At 45.3% G+C, this 18,494-nt stretch overlaps 1 protein-coding gene across 1 annotated transcript; it reads left to right on the forward strand.

Annotated features, from left to right (window-relative positions):
- The first annotated feature begins 6,941 nt into the window (after positions 1-6,941).
- On the forward strand, positions 6,942-17,562 carry LOC310746538 (trans-1,2-dihydrobenzene-1,2-diol dehydrogenase-like). Its single transcript, XM_083580416.1, has 7 exons — positions 6,942-7,240; positions 10,296-10,407; positions 11,649-11,812; positions 14,430-14,682; positions 14,789-14,913; positions 16,339-16,489; positions 17,380-17,562. The coding sequence occupies exons 1-7, from the start codon at positions 7,151-7,153 to the stop codon at positions 17,517-17,519; spliced, it is 1,035 nt and encodes a 344-aa protein (XP_083436542.1). The 5' UTR covers positions 6,942-7,150; the 3' UTR covers positions 17,520-17,562.
- The last annotated feature ends 932 nt before the right edge of the window (positions 17,563-18,494 follow it).

Raw genomic sequence — 18,494 nt, forward strand, 5'->3', positions numbered from 1 at the left:
GCACCCAATCATATACAAACTTAATTGAAAACCTGGCTCCTTGATCTCAGGAACCATCTTACAAAATTTGGTTCCATTATCTTAAAAGGTGCCCAAATGTATAGTGAACAAGCAAACAGCTTTCCAAAATAAAGAGAATATCTGTTTATTTTATCAGGAGGTATTAAGGGCAACATAAAATGCAGCCCCTGGGTTGTAGGTTGCTTCCCCCTGTGGTTTATAACATCAAAGTTATGGAGTGTAGATTGCAAAGTAGTATGAACTGCATCCAGTAGATTGGTCTCTCTCTCTTTCTCTCTCTCTCTCTCTCTCTCTCTCTCTCTCTCTGTGTGTGTGTGTGTGTGTTTATAGCAAATCTCTAACGTCCAAGATGGCAGTTTGGTTTAATAAGCTGAAAAATATCCAATACAGCCTCAAAAGATTAGGGCCCCAATTAAAATTAGCCATGACAAGCAATTTCCATTGAAAGCAATGGGGCAGAAGGTTTTTTTTGTCATGACTTTAACTTGCTCCATTGTTTTCAATGGGACAGGCAGCTCAGTGTGCTCTCTTAAGTTTACACGGAAGCAAGTCCCCCTTGCACAGTAAGTGTGCACAGGGATCACCATCTCTCTCACAAGTAACTTCAGCTGGATCGAGAGCCTAGAAAAGTACTCTGCGAATTTCACATCCCTTTGGTTTGAAGGTACAGAGATCAATGGAAAAAGGGGGGCATAGGATTTGGGGAAGGACTAGGACTGTGTCTCGGGGGTAGAGCATCTGCTCTGCATGCAAAAAAAAAAAAATCCCAGGTTCATTCCTCAGCATCTCCAGGTAGCACAGGGAGAGGACCCCCACCCCCATACTGAAACCCTTGAAAGTAAACACTACTGAGCGAGACGGACCAATAGACTGACTCAGTATGGTTATAATGTCAATACTAGCTTACTCAGCAGTTAGGCAGGTCACCCTTTGAAAAACATTTATGTAACAGCACACAAAATGGAGGAGGAGGAGTTTGGATTTGATATCCCGCTTTATCACTCCCCTAAGGAGTCTCAAAGCGGCTAACATTCTCCTTTCTCTTCCTCCCCCACAACAAACACTCTGTGATGTGAGTGGGGCTGAGAGGCTTCAAAGACGTGTGACTAGCCCAAGGTTACCCAGCAGCTGCATGTGGAGGAGCAGAGACGCGAACCCAGTTCACCAGGTTCGAGTCTACCGCTCTTAACCACTACACCACAAGAGGTGCCGGACAGAGCTGTTTTCAGTGCTTTTTCCCTGGGCTGCAGGTGCAACAACAGTGTCAGTCGTTCAGCATCTTTATGGAACGGTGTGAGCCAGGCTACACCATCTGAGCCTGTAAGATTTCATCCCAGCCGACCAATTCGGGTTCTGGCAAGAATTTAAGAAGATTAAAGAAAGGAGCTATTGTAAGATTAGAGAAAGTTGCCTGGGGATCTTCATGCAAAATGTTTGAGATGAGAAAGGTGGTGGCAATCAGAAAACGCTCCAATGTATTCAACGGGACTTGAATAGGATTGTGCTGTGAAAAATTAATATTTCAATAGAATAGCATGGGGAAACACCTAGAATAATGGATTAGGTTTGGGCTATTGGGACATAAGGGACGCGGGTGGCGCTGTGGGTAAAACCTCAGTGCCTACGACTTGCTGATCGTCTGGTAGGCGGTTCGAATCCCCGCGGCGGGGTGAGCTCCCGTCGTTCGGTCCCAGCTCCTGCCCACCTAGCAGTTCGAAAGCACCCTTAAAGTGCAAGTAGATAAATAGGTACCGCTTTATAGCAGGAAGGTAAACGGTGTTTCCGTGTGCTGCACTCATGCTGGCTCGCCAGAGCAGCTTCGTCACGCTGGCCATGTGACCCGGAAGTGTCTTCGGACAGCGCCGGCTCACGGCCTCTAGAGCGAGATGAGCACACAACCCTAGAGTCGGACACGACTGGCCCGTACGGGCAGGGGTACCTTTACCTTTATTGGGACATAATGGGCTCTGTTAGCCCAGGTGTCACAGTTGCTTTGCAAGATTGCTGAAGGCAACAAGCTTTGGCTGTCTAGTGTCATCAGAGAAGAAACAGTCACACTACAGATCAAAAAGGCTTGGCTTTCATTTGAGCTTGTGTAAGCGTGAGGGGGAAACAAGATTAAGGGGAGTAGAAATAAATAGGTCTTAGTTCTAGATCAGCCTTTGCCATCCTTGTGCCCCCTCCCCCCATGCTTTAGACTACAGAGCCCAGCAGCCCCGATTACAGCTCTCAAGGTGTTTGGGAATTGTAGTCCAAAACATCTTGAGAGCTCTAGTCAGCAAGGATATGTTTCTAATAGAACCTCTCAGTCCACACCTACAGAAGTACAGTAGTACCTCAGGTTAAGAACTTAATTTGTTCTGGAGGTCCGTTCTTAACCTGAAACTGTTCTTAACCTGAGATACCACTTTAGCTAATGGGGCCTCCTGCTGCCACTGCCGCTGCCGCGCGATTTCTGTTCTCATTCTGAAGCAAAGTTCTTAACCTGAGGTACTATTTCTGGGTTAGCAGAGTCTGTAACCTGAAGTGTCTGTAACCTGAGGTACCACTGTACTGCAGTCAGCATGAGCAGAAAACACCGGAAACTTTTGAATGCTGCAAAGCTGGAAGGGGATACAGTGGTACCTTAGGTTAAGTACTTAATTCATTCCGGAGGTCCGTACTTAACCTGAAACTGTTCTGAACCTGAAGCACCACATTAGCTAATGGGGCCTCCCACTGCTGCTGCGCCGCCGGAGCACAATTTCTGTTCTCATCCTGAAGCAAAGTTCTTAACCTGAAGCACTATTTCTGGGTTAGCAGAGTCTGTAACCTGAAGCGTATATAACCCGAGGTACCACTGTACAACACACCATGGCTGCCGCACCCACAGGCTCTCTGCAACATACTTAAAGTATTTTCAAGACACCCACAATTCAAAGTTTCGTTTGGGAGGATATAATGAGTGTTTAGACTGTTCCTAATGATCCGTCCTAGGATGCAGATCTCATTGAACTCAGTGGAGATTGCGTCTGGATAGCAGAGCAGTTTTAATCAAGCCAGTTTAAAGGCAAAGTTTGACACAGGCTTTACACCCTGGGTGTTGCAAAATGCATCGCTGCTGCCAGGAAAACAGATGGCACCTGAAATTAAAATTAGCACCCCATTTTTCCAGGGAGAAGGTTTACAAAACAACAAGGGAGGGATTAAGAGATAAAATCTTGCAACCAACCAGCTTAAGAGAGCGGGTGTGGAGGAACAAGGAAACAGAAGACACAAATTGCTGGCGACCCAGTAAGTTACTGGAGTCAGCTCAGTGTTGTTGGGGCTCCACTCGCTACTATGCTTCCTTACAGGAGAATTTCAAAATCCGCATTGCCATTATTATCCTAATCGCTGGAAACTTTGGGAGTTGGGTCCTGTTTCTGGGCTTCCCATGGACATCTGACTGGCCACCGTGAAAACAGGATGCTGGACTAGATGGGACCATAGCTGTCAACTTACAGATTTGAAAATAAGGGACCAGCAGCCTCGAAAATAAGGGATCAGCAGCCAAAATAAGGGATCAACAATTACTTTGATAAAATACATATTTTGTTTCGTGCAAATGGCTTTAGATACCTATTAGGTCCATAAATTACCATAGAGCATATATTCAACACAAAAAAACAGCAACAATTTGTTGTTGACAAAGGACAGCTGGACATAGAAAGGGCCCCATTACCTTCAGTAGCTTATTTAAGGGACATCATCAATAAGGGACAGCAGCGGGACATGGCGCTGGGATAAGGGACTGTCCCGCCAAATAAGGGACACTTGACAGCTATGGATGGGACATTGGCCTGATCCAGCATGCTCTTCTTATGTTCTGACTAAGGGTTGCAGCTCTGCTCACATTGCTTGCCAACCCCACCTACCCCTCTTGCAGAAAAAAACGGCTTTATCCAAAGCTTTGCAGTTGTTCCAAACTACCATTTTGAAATCAACAGTAGCTGTGTGATGACAGCGTTATGTTTTTTTGTATATAGGAAGGTTAGACCAACCAAGTTGTTAGGAAATAGTATGCAGAAGCTTCAGGACTCTTCATCCAGCTAGTCACAAAAATGACCAAATGAGAGACATAAAAGAAAACCCTTCTAGGAAATAACCATCACTTTTTACCTAGAAACCCTATCACAGCTTCCTCAGATCTGGAGGTGATGAGAATAATGGCATTAATGGTGCAGGAACAGCAACGCACTTCACACATGCCTAGAGGCAAGTTCCTCACAATGACTCACTATATTCCAAAGCTAAATCCTCTAATTAAAAACAGGTTCTAGGATGCCTGGGTTTCATGGGGAAAAGGGAGTGTGTAATGCAGAGGCGGAGCTAGTTGCTCCGGCACCCGGGGGCGTGGCGGCAATGTCACCCCCCTTCAGGGATGACACCTGGGGCAGGCCGCACCCACCGCACCCCCTTCCTCCGCCAGTGGTGCAATGAGCAGGGTGAAGAGGTGCATTGAGCATCTTCATTGCACATCCTCCCTCATATGCTGAAAGCACACCTCTTAATTGTGGCCTTTCACTGTTAAGATATTTTTGTGGTACCCACTTCTCCTCTCTGGAGATGTTTCCCTTGCTTTTATAATTGTATATAAACTCGTACGTTTGTTTTCAGTTGTATGATTATGTTGCTGCAACCAGCCATGGGATGTTGCAGGAGAGGACAGGTAACTGAAATGGCGTAGTAGACAAATACTACTTTGAGCTGAGAGACAGCTCAAAACAAAAAATTATGGAAACGTGGGATAGATATAAGATATATGTTCAAATATACAGTAAGGGTTCACGATCTGTGCTAGCATTCGATTGACTTTGGAGAGAGATTGAGTTGAGAAATAAGATCAAGGGTACATATTGATATAGGAATGTCTTAGATAAAATGTGAAGAAATTTATAACAATAAGAGTGCATTCATTTGTAAAAAAGGAATATACAACGGGATTGACAGGAAGTCCAAAGTGTTGGTACATATATGACTCTGGAATATTTCCTTTTTCCCCCTTTTGTATATTATCGTTGTATATAGTATAACAAGTCCTGTGGTGTAATATGATAATGTTTATTAATGTAACATAAGAATTATAATAAAAAAAGAAAAAAGAAAGCTAATTGAGTGATTGATTGATTTATTAATTTAAATTATTTATCTCCTCTTCCTTTCTAAAGTGCAGAGCAGTGTACAATTAAACCCAATAAAATATATTATTATTATTATTATTATTATTATTATTATTATTATTATTATTTTATTTTCACTTATTTGTAAGTTCCCACCAAAAAGTCTCAAAGTGACATACAGATCCATGAAACACACACAAAGCTAAAGAACAATTAAAAACAAACACATTATCCAAATAGTGCTCATTCAGTAATATTGTAAGAACAAAGAAAGATGAGAGAAAGGAATGACAGAAAACAATGAAACCCACAACTGTGCAAATAACTAGGAGGGCACAAGAGCCTGATTAAATGGCAAAGTTTTCACTACCCTCTGAAATGCAAGCAGTGAAGGAGCTGTGTGAGAGAGGAAGATTCGCAGGGTGAAGACTGCTGCCTGTAACAGACACAGAACCTAAGTAGCAGGAAACAAGCTTTCGCCAGCATCACTGAGAAAAAGCTTTGTCAGTTGATTTCTACCTGTTATGCAGCTCTGTGCTGTCTGCTGAACTTAGCCGCTGCCCAGTTTTGCCGCCTGCTGGTGGGAGCCAGTAATGGACAGCTGGGTGGGGGCGGAGATGCTTGCTTGAACTGTGCAAAATGTCCACTGACCCTCAAAAATCAAGGGAAAGGGGCTGTAGCTTCATGACGGAGGACTGAGAGAGATGGTCCATGTTTCAGTTTCTTACATCTCCATTTACAGTACAGTGGTACCTCGGGTTACATACGCTTCAGGTTACATACGCTTCAGGTTACAGACTCCGCTAACCCAGAAATAGTGCTTCAGGTTAAGAACTTTGCTTCAGGATGAGAACAGAAATCGTGCTCCAATGGCACGGCAGCAGCGGGAGGCCCCATTAGCTAAAGTGGTGCTTCAGGTTAAGTACAGTTTCAGGTTAAGTATGGTCCTCTGGAACGAATTAAGTACTTAACCTGAGGTACCACTGTAAAGAATCTCAAGCGCCAAGGCTGGGGGAGGGGCCCAATCCCACCCTCTCTGAATTCCTGAATAGCAATCAGGTTCAGAATTGGGGGTGGGGGAAACTGTCAAGTTTGGGTTCCCTCCAGTGGCGTAGCGTGGGGGGTGCAGGGGGGGCCGGCCGCACCGGGCGCAACATCTGGGGTTAGGGCAAATCCACGGGTTAGGGGGCGCAAATCCACGGGTTAGGGGGCGCAAATTACTTGCCTTGCCCCGGGTGCTGACAACCCACGCTACGCCACTGGTTCCCTCAGTTTCTCATTCTCTCCCCCCGCCCCCAATCTCCACATCAGGTTTTTGGGTTTGTTTGTTTTTTAAGTCCGCATGAAAATTCACCAGCATTTTCGTAGGAATTTCTCCCAATATATATATACATGGTTGTATGCAACGTTGCCTAATATACAGACATTTGCAGAACAATTTCTGCTGATGTGATGCAATTTTTGAACGTTATTTTCATGAATTCTTGCAATTCTTATGGACCTTTGAAAACACCTTTTTTTTTTTTGCACACTTTACCTGGCATGGCAAAATTCGGAGAATTTCAAAGGATGCCTTTGTTGTTTCGGAAAGTGTAGATTACACAGATTTACCTTGAGATGCAAAATGAGTCTTCCTCCCCACCCTCTGGCCCATACTCAAAATAGACCCTACCAGGCTAGATGGATCAGCGGCCTGACTCAGTGTAAGGTAGCGTTGGTCATGTGTTCACCCCACGCGCTTGCCCTGAAAAGCCAGGATTCCTCCTCCCTGTCCTGTGCATCATTGCCTCATTCCTCTTCTCACCTGCGCGAACACTTCTGGAAGTAGGCAAGCAGGCCTCTACCTGCCCTTGGGCTCCCCAGCCTGCCTCTTTACGCTAAGCCACAGCCCTCTGTGTGGGCAGCTGAGTGACAAACTGCTACACCCTCCTGAAGAAAAGAGGCAGAAGGAACAGCACCTCTCCGCCGCATCGCTTCAGGAATTCAAAATGGCTCTCCGCTGGGGGATCTGCTCTGCTGGGAAGATCAGCCACGATTTCATCGTGGCCTTGAAGACTTTGCCGGCAGTAGATCACAAGGTTGGATAACAGGCCTGGAATGAATGGGGTGGGTGGGTGGCATGGGGGCACAGGGCAGCCAAAACCAGATTCTGTCACACTTTGCGGATAGAATTGCCAGCTTTCTTCTGTGAGAGCTTCTGTGCCGTTAAGAGCTCCCTGTCGCTAGAAATGTAGCTGACAAAGCTTTCCCTACCTATGCTAGAAAAGTGAGGGGCCTTAGCTTTGCGGTGGAGCACGTGGTTTTTGCAGGCAGAAGTTCCATCTCTGCTATTGCCAGTTATTTTTTTTAAAAAAAAAGATTCTCATGTAGTGATTCTGGAGAAAGACCTGGAAGAACAGCTGCCAGTCAGAGTAGAGAACAGTGGGGTAGAGGGACAAATTGCCCCATTTTCTTTGAGGGGAAGTTCAAAGCTAGGATAGGCTCCCTGCCTGGAACCCTGGAAAGCTGCAGACAGTCAGTGCCGACAATACCGAACGAGTGAGGTGGACTAGTGGTTTAAAATGGTGTAGGGTGGTTTCTCGTGCCTCAAAAGCCTCTGCCTTCTCTGTTTCTGCTTCACAGGCGGATGTTAAAAGACACAGGTGTCCTGCCATAAATTAAGTGTTGACAATGAGAGCGAACGTGGCGTAGTGGTTACAGCAGTGTTTCTCAGACTTGGGTTTCCCGCTGCTGTTGGACTACAACTCCCACCCTCCCTGACTACTGGCCCTGCCAGCTAGGGATAATGGGAGTTGTAGTCCAACAACAGCTGAGGACCCAACTTTGAGGGGGGAAACTGGGTTAGAGTGTTGAATGGCTCAACCATAAAGCTTACTGGGTGTCCTTGAGCCATTCATGGTCTCTCAATCTCTATCTCACAGGGTTACTGTGAGGATAAAATGGGGAGGGGATTGCCATGCACGACAGAACCCCCAACAGCAGTTGTATTCCATTACATGATGGGCTGCTGTTCTCCTGACCTGCCATTCCAGGAACCATCACTTTCTTTGACTGCTGGTGCTCCAGTCTCGGCCACTTTGCTTCCATATAACACTTTCTATGTGAACCTGTATGCATGGTCTGTGTGATCTATCAGGGAGCTGCCTTATACCAAGTCAAACCACTTGGTCCATCTAGCTCAGGGTCGTCAGGACGGACATGGTTTGGTCTACCAACCTGGTGCCCTCCAAAACACCTGGAAGGCACCAGGCTGGCAAAGGTTGGGCTAGCCTGTCTCCACTGCCTAGAAGCAGCTCTCCAGAGTAGAAAAGGTTACAAGGGAAAGAGTCGCAACATTTTGCTGCAGTTCTGGGTAGTAGTAGTCTTCTTTTAACTAACTGACAAAAACAACAACAACAAGCAGAGCACGACTGCCACTCCTTCAAGAGAAAAGCTGTCTTCATGAGAAAAGTGCATTTTGGGCAGCCACCCAAGGCTACACCCCCAGTTTCAGCTAACATCAGCTAAAAGCTCCCAACTCTCTGTCTCTTGCCTTTGAAAAACTGCCAGCTGTTATTTCTGCTACCTCTCTTCTTCCTTCTCTCAGCTCAAGGGCGCCATCTTCTTCAAGCTCTAATGAGTATCTCATTCAAACAGACAAAACAAAACAAAACAAAACACAGAAAGATTCCAAATGATCTCCTCCGGATGATCTGATTACTAAGCATTCATCCTAATTTGCTTGCACAAAGCTTCCACATAGGTTAGATGGTGCCAGTTTCTTATTAAGCATTCATTCTTATTTGTTTGTGGGGTTGTTATGTGATAATGAGCAATCATCCTGATCTGACTGTGCAGCATTTATACATCTCATTGTTAAACATTTGTGCACGCCACACTTCTCACTCACTGTGCCAGCCTGGCAAGGCCCATCCACCTGCCCCTGATCCTGGCATTTCCCTGAAGCTTAGAGACACAAGTTTTAGTTTTGCAAAGCTGCTCCCTCTCTTCATCACCCACCCGGGTTCCTGGGTTTGATACGTGCAGCCTTATACAGATCCCACTTCACCTCAGGTAAGCATGAAATCCCTCCTAGGAGCCACACCTCAAGATTCGGGATTTGTCAGAACTTGATGCGCATTACAGCCAAATGCTGCAAAAAGATCTAACCCAGAAGAGCAGCTGTTCCCTGCTTCTGTACTCATAATCACTAAAGGGCATTATCATCACTCACATGCGTTGAGGGTGAGGGTGAAAGGCACCATTCTTTATACTGAATTTTGAAAGGGGCATAGCTCAGTAGGAAGAGCACCAGCTTTGCATGCAGAAGGTCCCAAGTTCAATTCCTGACATCTCCAAGTAGGGATGAGGGAAGAGGTCCCTGACTCAGTAGCGAAGGAAGGCTCTTCAGCACCTGGTGCGGGGTTTTTGAGGGGGAGCAAACCACCCAGCGGTGCATGCACACTGCCGATACGGACGGCACTCAAGTGACGCCCATATGGATGGTGCTCGAGCAGTGCCCATAACAACGGCGCCCGTGCACCCTCAGCCGCCCTACAGTGAGTGTAGCCCCCGGCTGGCTGCTATTTTGACACCCCCCCCTCAAGGTGACACCCGGGGCAGACTCCCCGCCCCTGCCCCCTCCTTCCTACGCCCCTGCCCTGACTGAAACCCTGGAGCCGCTGCCTGTCAGTGCAGACGATATATATATTTCAAATAAATTTTTATTTTCTTCATATGATCCTTTTCCCAACAATTCTTATTATCACAATATAAACCCTTTGACTCTGCTGAGTCTTGACTTCCCTCCCTCCCAGCTGCTGGTATATACATCACATACTTTTTGCATATATTATTATCATAATTCTACTAATTTACATTGAAGGTATTATTCCAGTCCTGCTAGTGTCTTTAAACTTTTATTGTTCTCCTTTAAATATTCAATGAATTTATTCCAGTTGTTGTCAGTGCAGACGATATTAAAGCTAGATGGACCAATGCTGACTAGCTATATAGCAGACTCCTATCATTCTTGTGATGGTACGAAAAGTGATCAGCTTGTAACTTACTTTGGCATTCAGTTACAAACTAGGGTGACGTGAGGCTCTGTCGTTCACAACCTCTTGTCTCATAGGCTGGCTCTTCCCTCCCCAGGTAGCCGCCATCGCTTCTCGAGACCTCAAGCGCTCTGAGGAATATGCCAAGCAGCATAATATTCCTAAGGCCTATGGATCGTACGAGGAATTGGCGGAGGACCCTGACATAGGTGAGGCGGATGGAGCTTGGAAAATCAGCCCAAGTGGTCATGAGTGGGGAAAGGGGAACGAGGTGTGATCTTCTCAGGCAGCTTCCCCAGCTTGATGCCCTCCAGGTGTTCTGGATTATGCCTTCCATCAGGCCCAACCGGTACCCACGCCCAGAATCAGGGATGATGGGAGTTGTACCCATCTTGAGGGTACCAAATTAGGGAAGGCTGTTCTAATGGAATCTGGATTTCAAACTAGAAACAGCTTTCAGACAGGAAGACATCAGACACCACCCTCTCTCTGTCCCTTGTACACATCTCTCAATGACTCTGCAAAAGAACAATAGGAAGCTGTCTCATACCAGGTCAGACTGCTGAGCTTGCTTAACAACGGCATTATGTGTATCTTATGTGTATTTTAATGCACTGAATACAGTGAAAGATTATGAGGCATAGGGGAGTGGAGTGTGTGTGTGTGTGTGTGAACTTAACAGCACTTAGCTTATATTTTTTAGTTGCTATTTGTTGGAGTTGTTAATATTGTTTTATAGATTATAAATGTCGATTTGTTAATCACATAACATTACTTTTGTTGTCATTGTGACGTTTCGCTTATTTTCTGTTAATAGTGTTTTACAGGTTGCAATCATTTTGTTGCAGATTTGTTAATTATTTTATATGATTTATATGAAGAAGCTGCATGGAAGGACTGTGCTATGAGGAAAGACAGTCCTTTTCTTGCAGAGCAGAACAGAAGCTAAATGTTCTGCACATGGAGAAGGGGAAGGCCATTTCGCCTCCCCATGGACAGATTGCTAAGAGGCTGAGAAGACAGTGAGATGCTGGTGGCTCAGCTGGGAAGGCTGTGTGGGCTGGATCAGGCCAGGCCCATAGGCTGCTATATTAAACAGACCCCTATATTAAACATACTCCAGCCTTCTCAGGATCTGGAACCCAGCCAGAATAAGGAGCAAAACTCAGATTCCTGGTTTCCCTCCAGTGGTTTCGTAGTGGTGGGGTTCAAGTTACCATGGAAAGTCCCACCTGCTAACATAGCAGCTTTGCCCACTAATCCCGGATCTTTGAGGGGTTGGCCGCGATAGTTAGTGGTGAGGGAATGCTCTCTACATTTGCTCAGAAACACCTTTATCATTTCACTAGTTTCAGGCCACAGAAAACAGACTGAGGTTGAGCCTACAGGTTTTGTGGCTAAATTTTTGCTTTCATTTTCTGCTCCCCATCTGCTGGGATCCCTCTTTCAGACGTAGTCTATGTGGGGTCGGTCCATACTCAGCACCATGCACTCGTCCTCCTCTTCCTCCGTGCGAAGAAGAACGTCCTGTGTGAAAAACCCATGGGCATGAATGCAGCAGAAGTCTGGGACATGGTACAAGTGGCTAAAGAGAACAATGTGTTCCTCATGGAGGTAGGAAATATTGAGGCAACGTGGGAAGCAGTGTGATACAGCAGAAAAAGAGTGGAGACTGTCTGCAAGATATGGGTTCAAGTCCTATTTCTGCCTGTTTATTGAACATTCATGCTGATTTGCTTGCACAAAGCTTACACAGAGGTTAGGTTACATCTGGTCTTCATTGAACATTCATTTTTATTTGTTTGCACTGAGGTTATATGGCAATGAGCACTCATCTGATTTGTTTGCACAGTAGTTCTACATCTTTATGTTAATCAGTTGTTTATCCCACAGTTTTTACTACTTTTCTGCATCACTTTCCTAACTGCAAGAAGTCCTTTTTAAAAAAATTAAAAAGTGGATTTGTTGTACAAGAGCAACAGAATATTTTAATCCACTTTCATTGTGCAAAACCTAAATTTATGGTAAATAGTTGAATCCGTCCAGCAAATTACTGACATTCTAGAGGAGGCCCTTCTAGCTAATTATAGTTTACTGTGAATGAGCACTATGCTATTGCACATTCCTCCCCTGTTGCAACTGGGAAGCCTTAGTTTCCTGTTACATCTCAACCAAGGATCATGGTTTGTTTGATGATTGCTAGCCAATCTTAAAGCTGTGGTTTGTTGCTGGCGTTTGCCGATACTGGCTTATTAGAAAGCAACAAATCACAATCTCTGGTAATGGGAAGACTGATAAACTGGTAACAGGTTCAAGGGTCTTGTGTTAATTCACATGGCCCTATACAACATGGGCCCAAATTACCTTACAAACAGAGACGGCTCCTGGCTGACATATAATGGGAGGGATTTCTAAAGGGTAGGTGTCACTATGCCAAAAGTTCGATTCTTGCATTGTACGGAATGGACCTCCCGATTAGATGATATTTACAGAAGGCCCTGTAGATCACCTGCAGAGCATGGTGATCAGCTGAATATATAAGGGATGAGATTCTCGTTTAGATATGTAGCTACCAAAGGAATTGCGGTTAACTGCTAGCAAGAGAACACAATTAAGCTGCTCTGAACAATACAGGAACCAGAGTTGTCCCCACCGATCATCTTCTGGCAACCCTCCCGTAGAGATACTGTGCAGCAGGTATAAATTCAGCAGGTGCAGCTCTCCCTTATGATTGCGGACATAGCGAGGAGGAATGATTTGTCGGCTGAACGTCAGCATTGTGCAGCTGTGACAGGCACAGACGGGAAACTGGCAATCTAATAAATGTGGCAAGCTTAAAGTTTTGCAAGGCACGAACTCTGGGGCACTGGCAAGGTTGTGGCAAGACTGTTAGCACTAATTTCCAGTCACATGCTGCTAATCCTGCACATTTGCTTTTGTAGATCTTTGACTCCAATAAACCCGTATATATTACCTACTGCGCTCCCTGCTCATTCTCTCCCCTGCCTCCTGCACTCCCTCCCTCCTCGTTCTTCCAGTTCATCTCCCGCCTTAGGCAAAGAGGTGAGCAAGTGTAGCGGAATTCCAGCTTTTTGTTTCAATTTATAACACACCCTGAAATTTCTAGCCCTTATGATTGCCAGGATAGAATTGAAATCTGTATGAGGATTCTCCAACTTGGATGCAAAGTGGCCTGATTCTTCCATTCTACATTGGAAGCTGCCTTATACCAAATCAGGCCAACGGTCCATCTAGCTCAATATTGTCTGCACTGACTGACAGTAGCTGTCCAGGGTTTCAGACAAAGTTCTCAACCATCCCTACCTGGAGCTGCCAGGGGTTGAATCTGCGACCTTCTGCACTCAAGGCAGACACTCTGTCACTGAGCAATGGCTCTTCCCCAAATCCTGTTCTTTAGTACATTCACATGTTTGAATCACTTTCTTTTCCATACATCCCACTTATTTTTTCAGTTTTATCTCCTGCCAGTCACTACACTATACTGACTCTCCTTAGCCAGTCTAGTGCTTTATTTGCTGGATTTATAAACCAATGGGCTTCTTTGTTTTTTTCTTACCTAAAATTGCAGTGCACCTAACACATTAAACCATGGGTAGGCAAACTAAGGCCCGGGGGCTGGATCCGGCCCAATCACCTTCTAAATCCGGCCCGCGGATGGTCTGGGAATCAGCGTGTTTTTACAGGAGTAGAATGTGTACTTTTATTTAAAATGCATCTCTGAGTTATTTGTGGGGCCTGCCTGGTGTTTTTACATGAGTAGAATGCGTGCTTTTATTTAAAATGCATTTCTGGGTTATTTGTGGGGCATAGGAATTCTTTCATTTATTTGTTTTTTTCAAAATATAGTCCGGCCCCCACAAGGTCTGAGGGACAGTGAACTGGCCCCCTGCTGAAAAAGTTTGCTGATCCTTGCATTAAACACTAGTCACTGTGGAGGGGCAAAAAATAAAAAAAATAAAAATCAGAAGATTCACCCGCTTCTCAGCCTTCTCTTAGTTTTACAGTTTGCACCAGGCATTGCCCACACACTTTTAAATATCTTAAGGACTAGAAACTTGTTTTGCTGAGACACTTGTTAGTATGACACACAGGCTGAAGTTCCTGAGATTCTGAAACTCTGCATGGAATGCCAAATTGTTCTTCATACCCACTCCCTCTTTCTTTTCCCGAATGGAAATGCAGGGTATAACTTAGCCTCCATCTCTTCCAGGGCTTCTGGACAAGATTCTTCCCTGTATCCGAGCAGATCCGCACTCTGCTAAGTAAGAAGGATCTTGGGGACTTGAGGGTGCTTCGAGCTCAACTAGGCTTTCGGATGGATGACATCCCAAGGCTGGTGGATAAGAAACTGGGTGGAGGCGTCATTCTGGACTTGGGCTGCTACCTCATTCAATTTGCATCGATGATTTTTGGGCCTGAGAAGCCACAAAGCATTACAGCCTCAGGGTTCTTACTTGAGTCAGGTGAGGCTGCTACAGTGAGGCGAAGAGAGTGGAGTTTGTGGGGCTATAATTAATGTTTGGGAGATATGGATTAGTGCTGCATCACATCCTTTTCTGTGCTTCCCAGGAGCGGATGAAACTGTTGGCATTGTCCTCAACTACTCAGGGAACCGGCAGGCTGTGCTTAATTGCACCATGATGATCGATCTACCAGGAGAAGCATTAATTGGGGGAACCGATGGGATTATCAAGGTACTTGGCTAACTGTGTGGGCAGATGCCTGACTTGTGAGATGGGCTTTGTTTACTTTACCAGAAGTACAAGGTCCACCGACAGGTACAAAATGGAGGCTTGGGTGTACAAAATGGTGGCTCAGCGAGACGGAGCCAGTGGCCTCCTGTACTCTGTGATCCATACCCTGGGATAGATATGCTATAAAATCTGCACCCGAGTTACTTCAAGATGAAGAATTTTAAATACCAAACTTCAGGGAGAACAGGACGGACACAATTTTTGTTGTTACTATAGATAAGCTAGTAGAAGTCAGAAACCCATGTCAATTTACTGCAAATCATAGAGTATCATGTCATCTCCATTCTGCCCATCCCTAGCATGGAATATTGTGGATTCATAAATGGCAAGTGTATTATGCATAATGGAGATGAGGAAGATGCACACTTACTTTTAAAAATTTGGATTACAGTGGTACCTCGGGTTAAGTACTTAATTCGTTCCGGAGGTCCGTACTTAACCTGAAACTATTCTTAACCTGAAGCACCACTTTAGCTAATGGGGCCTTCTGCTGCTGCCGCACCGCCAGAGCACGATTTCTGTTCTCATCCTGAAGCAAAGTTCTTAACCTGAACCACTATTTCTGGGTTAGCGGAGTCTGTAACCTGAAGCATATGTAACCTGAGGTACCACTGTACTTACTTCTGTATCAAATTTTCCTCCCAAGACATCCGAGGCATATTTAGGTCTGCCCCTCACTACTTTTAAAGTCACAACAACCCTGTGAAGTAGAATGATGACACCCAAAGTCATTCAGTGAGTTTTGTGGCTGAATAGGGATCTACACCCCACTGGTCATGTTGGAGGGAAATGAAGTCCAAATGGCTAGGACAATGAAGCAGAGAGAGATTTTAGGTTTGGGTAGTGAGAGTTGCTGTGGAATTCAAGCTGCCACCCAAATGGTTCTCTGATTCATAAGTTGCCTTTGCGTGCCATGAACTCCCTAGGTGACCTTACCAAGTTGTTAGCCCTCAGTATGAGCCGCCTCACCCGACTACATGTATAATACTCAGAAGTAAGAACTCCTCAAGCAGCTGGAACACCCCACAGACGAGGGCAGGCCCCTACCAACCAAAGGGCAGAACTGTTTCTGGCAAGTCTGCCTCCGAGCAGCAGTGGCTTCTCTTCCCCAGTCACCTCACAGAACGGCAATGAACCCTGATTTCTGATCCACACACATGGAACGAAAAAGCAATTTCCATTCCTTTCTCAATTTCTGTTGGAATTCTCTGACACCCTTAGCTGAGAGTGATCAGGGAGATGGGAGTCTAGCAGTCACCAGCACAATCTAGATCATAGAATATCACCGCTTTGATTCTCAGAGTAGACAAATTCCAGAGTCTCTCTGCTTCCCATCAAGAAAAGGGATGTTGCTTCTTTCTCTAGATCCCCAACCACATGAACAGCCCCACAGTCATGTTTCTCAAAGGAAAGCGCTGGGAATGGCCCCTGCCAACTTCGCCTGAACCACTGTTCTTCGAGCACGACATTGGGCTGCGATACGAAGCTGAACATGTCCGGCTGTGCCTACTGAAGGGTAAGGCTCCTGTGGAGGTGGTGTTTTTGAGGAGCGTGAATAGCTCATCCAGCATCCAAAGAAGGCGACCACATGTCTCTGAGGAGGGCTGGCCCTACCATTAGGTCAGGTGTGGGGAACCTTTGGCCCTCCAGAACTACACCTTCCATCTTCCCAGACCATTGGGCTCTGCTTGCTGGGGCTGATGGGAGTTGAAGGTCAGCAAAATCTGGGTGGCAAAAGATTCCCCCTAGCAATGTTAGAGGTAAAGCGAGCCTTCAAAATTTTAAATTACATGAAAGGACACCAAGTCATTAGTTATTTAATGTTTTATTGCTGTTGGAAATTTACTGTAATACCAGGGAGGGGAGAGGCACCTGCAGGATAAATTATATATTTTTGCCTCAGGTGCCAAAGTAACTTCAACAACCTTGGACGCTATATGCCCCTGCCCTGCACTTTATTTGGGTGGGATTGGCTGAGGCAGCATTTGCTGCTTGGCTCAAACAAGAAAACGTATTGGGCCGCCTCAGCTTCCAAGCATCTTACAAGCAGCGCATGAAAGGAAAGACCTCTCCCCTACTATATTACGCACCAGCCAGCTGTTACCCAGAGGCATACTGGCCCTGTATCTGGAGGCTTCATATAGACATCACAGCAAATCCCTTCTGTCCACTAACATCACTCTCCTAAAAACTCTGCCATAAATGTGATCCTGTATAACTTGAGAGTAGTTTAGATTTGTGCTAAAACAGAGATATCTATTAGCTTAGATAAATGAATAGCCCATTTCCTACGTTATTACAGGCCCAGGAAAATGTGCATGGGATTGCAGTCTAAATCTACTTTGAAACTCAGACCTCAGAACTGTACCTATTAATCCAGGTTCTATTAACCTGTCTTTTGTGCAGGTTTGAAGGAAAGTCCTGTCATGCCTTTACACGAGAGTGAAATCATAGCAACCATCTCTGATGAAGCACGAAGGCAAGTGGGTGTGATCTATGAACAAGATCGGGTCCAATGTATCAACCAATCTGAGAGCAGAAAATAAAATTTGCACTTTTTTGTCAGAAAACATTCTAGTACCTGAAGAATGGCTGCATTTATGAATGCTGTTGAGTACTGTCTGGGTGAGGGCATGGAAACTCGTCTACCTAGAAAACAAACTATCTGAAAATGTGTCCAGGATATATTCTCCCTGCATCTACTGTTGTTTGAAAACACCTAGTCCTTAAGAGTTAATGCATGTCTGTTAATTCCTCAAAGGGATGGCATGGAACTCAGGGGAGAAATGGTTATCCCTTGCTTATCTAGTTACGCCCATTGGTTGGATGTATTCCACAAGGCCATAATTAGCATTTTGACCGAGAGGATGGGGTAAAAGTAATTTTTTTGATTTAAAATATTTAACTCCTGCTCCTTATTGCCAGTACTCACAACCCTAGTGGTGTTCTCTCTAATGGTACTTAAATGGGATATTTATAGAAGGGGGGGTGGGGACTGAGATCTTTGGTGCAGGCCTAAAATGAGCATGCCAGCAGAATCAAAGGTGATGCTAGCAAATTTGGTTATTGGAGGGCCAGCGACTGAGAGAGATGCAAGTAGGCCAGGCATGGCCAAACTTGGCCCTCCAGATGTTTTTGGACTACAACTCCCATCATCCCTAGCTAAGAGAACCAGTGGTCAGGGATGATGGGAGTTGTAGTCCCAAAACATCTGGAGGGCCAAGCTTGGCTATGCCTGAAGTAGGCCAAACCTGTTAAGAAGTGTGACCTAAATAAAACAGTTCATGGCTTGGAGCTGAAGTTCTTTCTGATGATTAAGACTATTCTCATACTTAACACGGGTTCAGCAGTTGGCAACCCTACTGTCAAAGCATAAAGAGGTTTGTGTACGGCACAAGTCCAAAAGACAGAGGGGCTTACAGGACTGAGCACCAGATGAGAAGTGTCAATCAAGCAATTTTAAAAAGTGACTAGGACCAATACCCCTCCCATTGTTTACCTCTTATAAAGCAACCCAACTC

This window comes from Podarcis filfolensis (assembly GCF_964270895.1).
Source record: "Podarcis filfolensis genome assembly, chromosome: 13".
Classification (NCBI taxonomy): domain Eukaryota; kingdom Metazoa; phylum Chordata; class Lepidosauria; order Squamata; family Lacertidae; genus Podarcis; species Podarcis filfolensis.

Coding starts and splice junctions, on each gene's coding strand:
- LOC310746538 (XM_083580416.1), top strand. CDS start 7,151: ATGGCTCTCCGCTGGGGGATCTGCTCTGCTGGGAAGATCAGCCACGAT. Junction 10,408..11,648: donor GGCGGAGGACCCTGACATAG/GTGAGGCGGATG, acceptor TCCCTCTTTCAG/ACGTAGTCTATGTGGGGTCG. Junction 16,490..17,379: donor CCGGCTGTGCCTACTGAAGG/GTAAGGCTCCTG, acceptor TCTTTTGTGCAG/GTTTGAAGGAAAGTCCTGTC.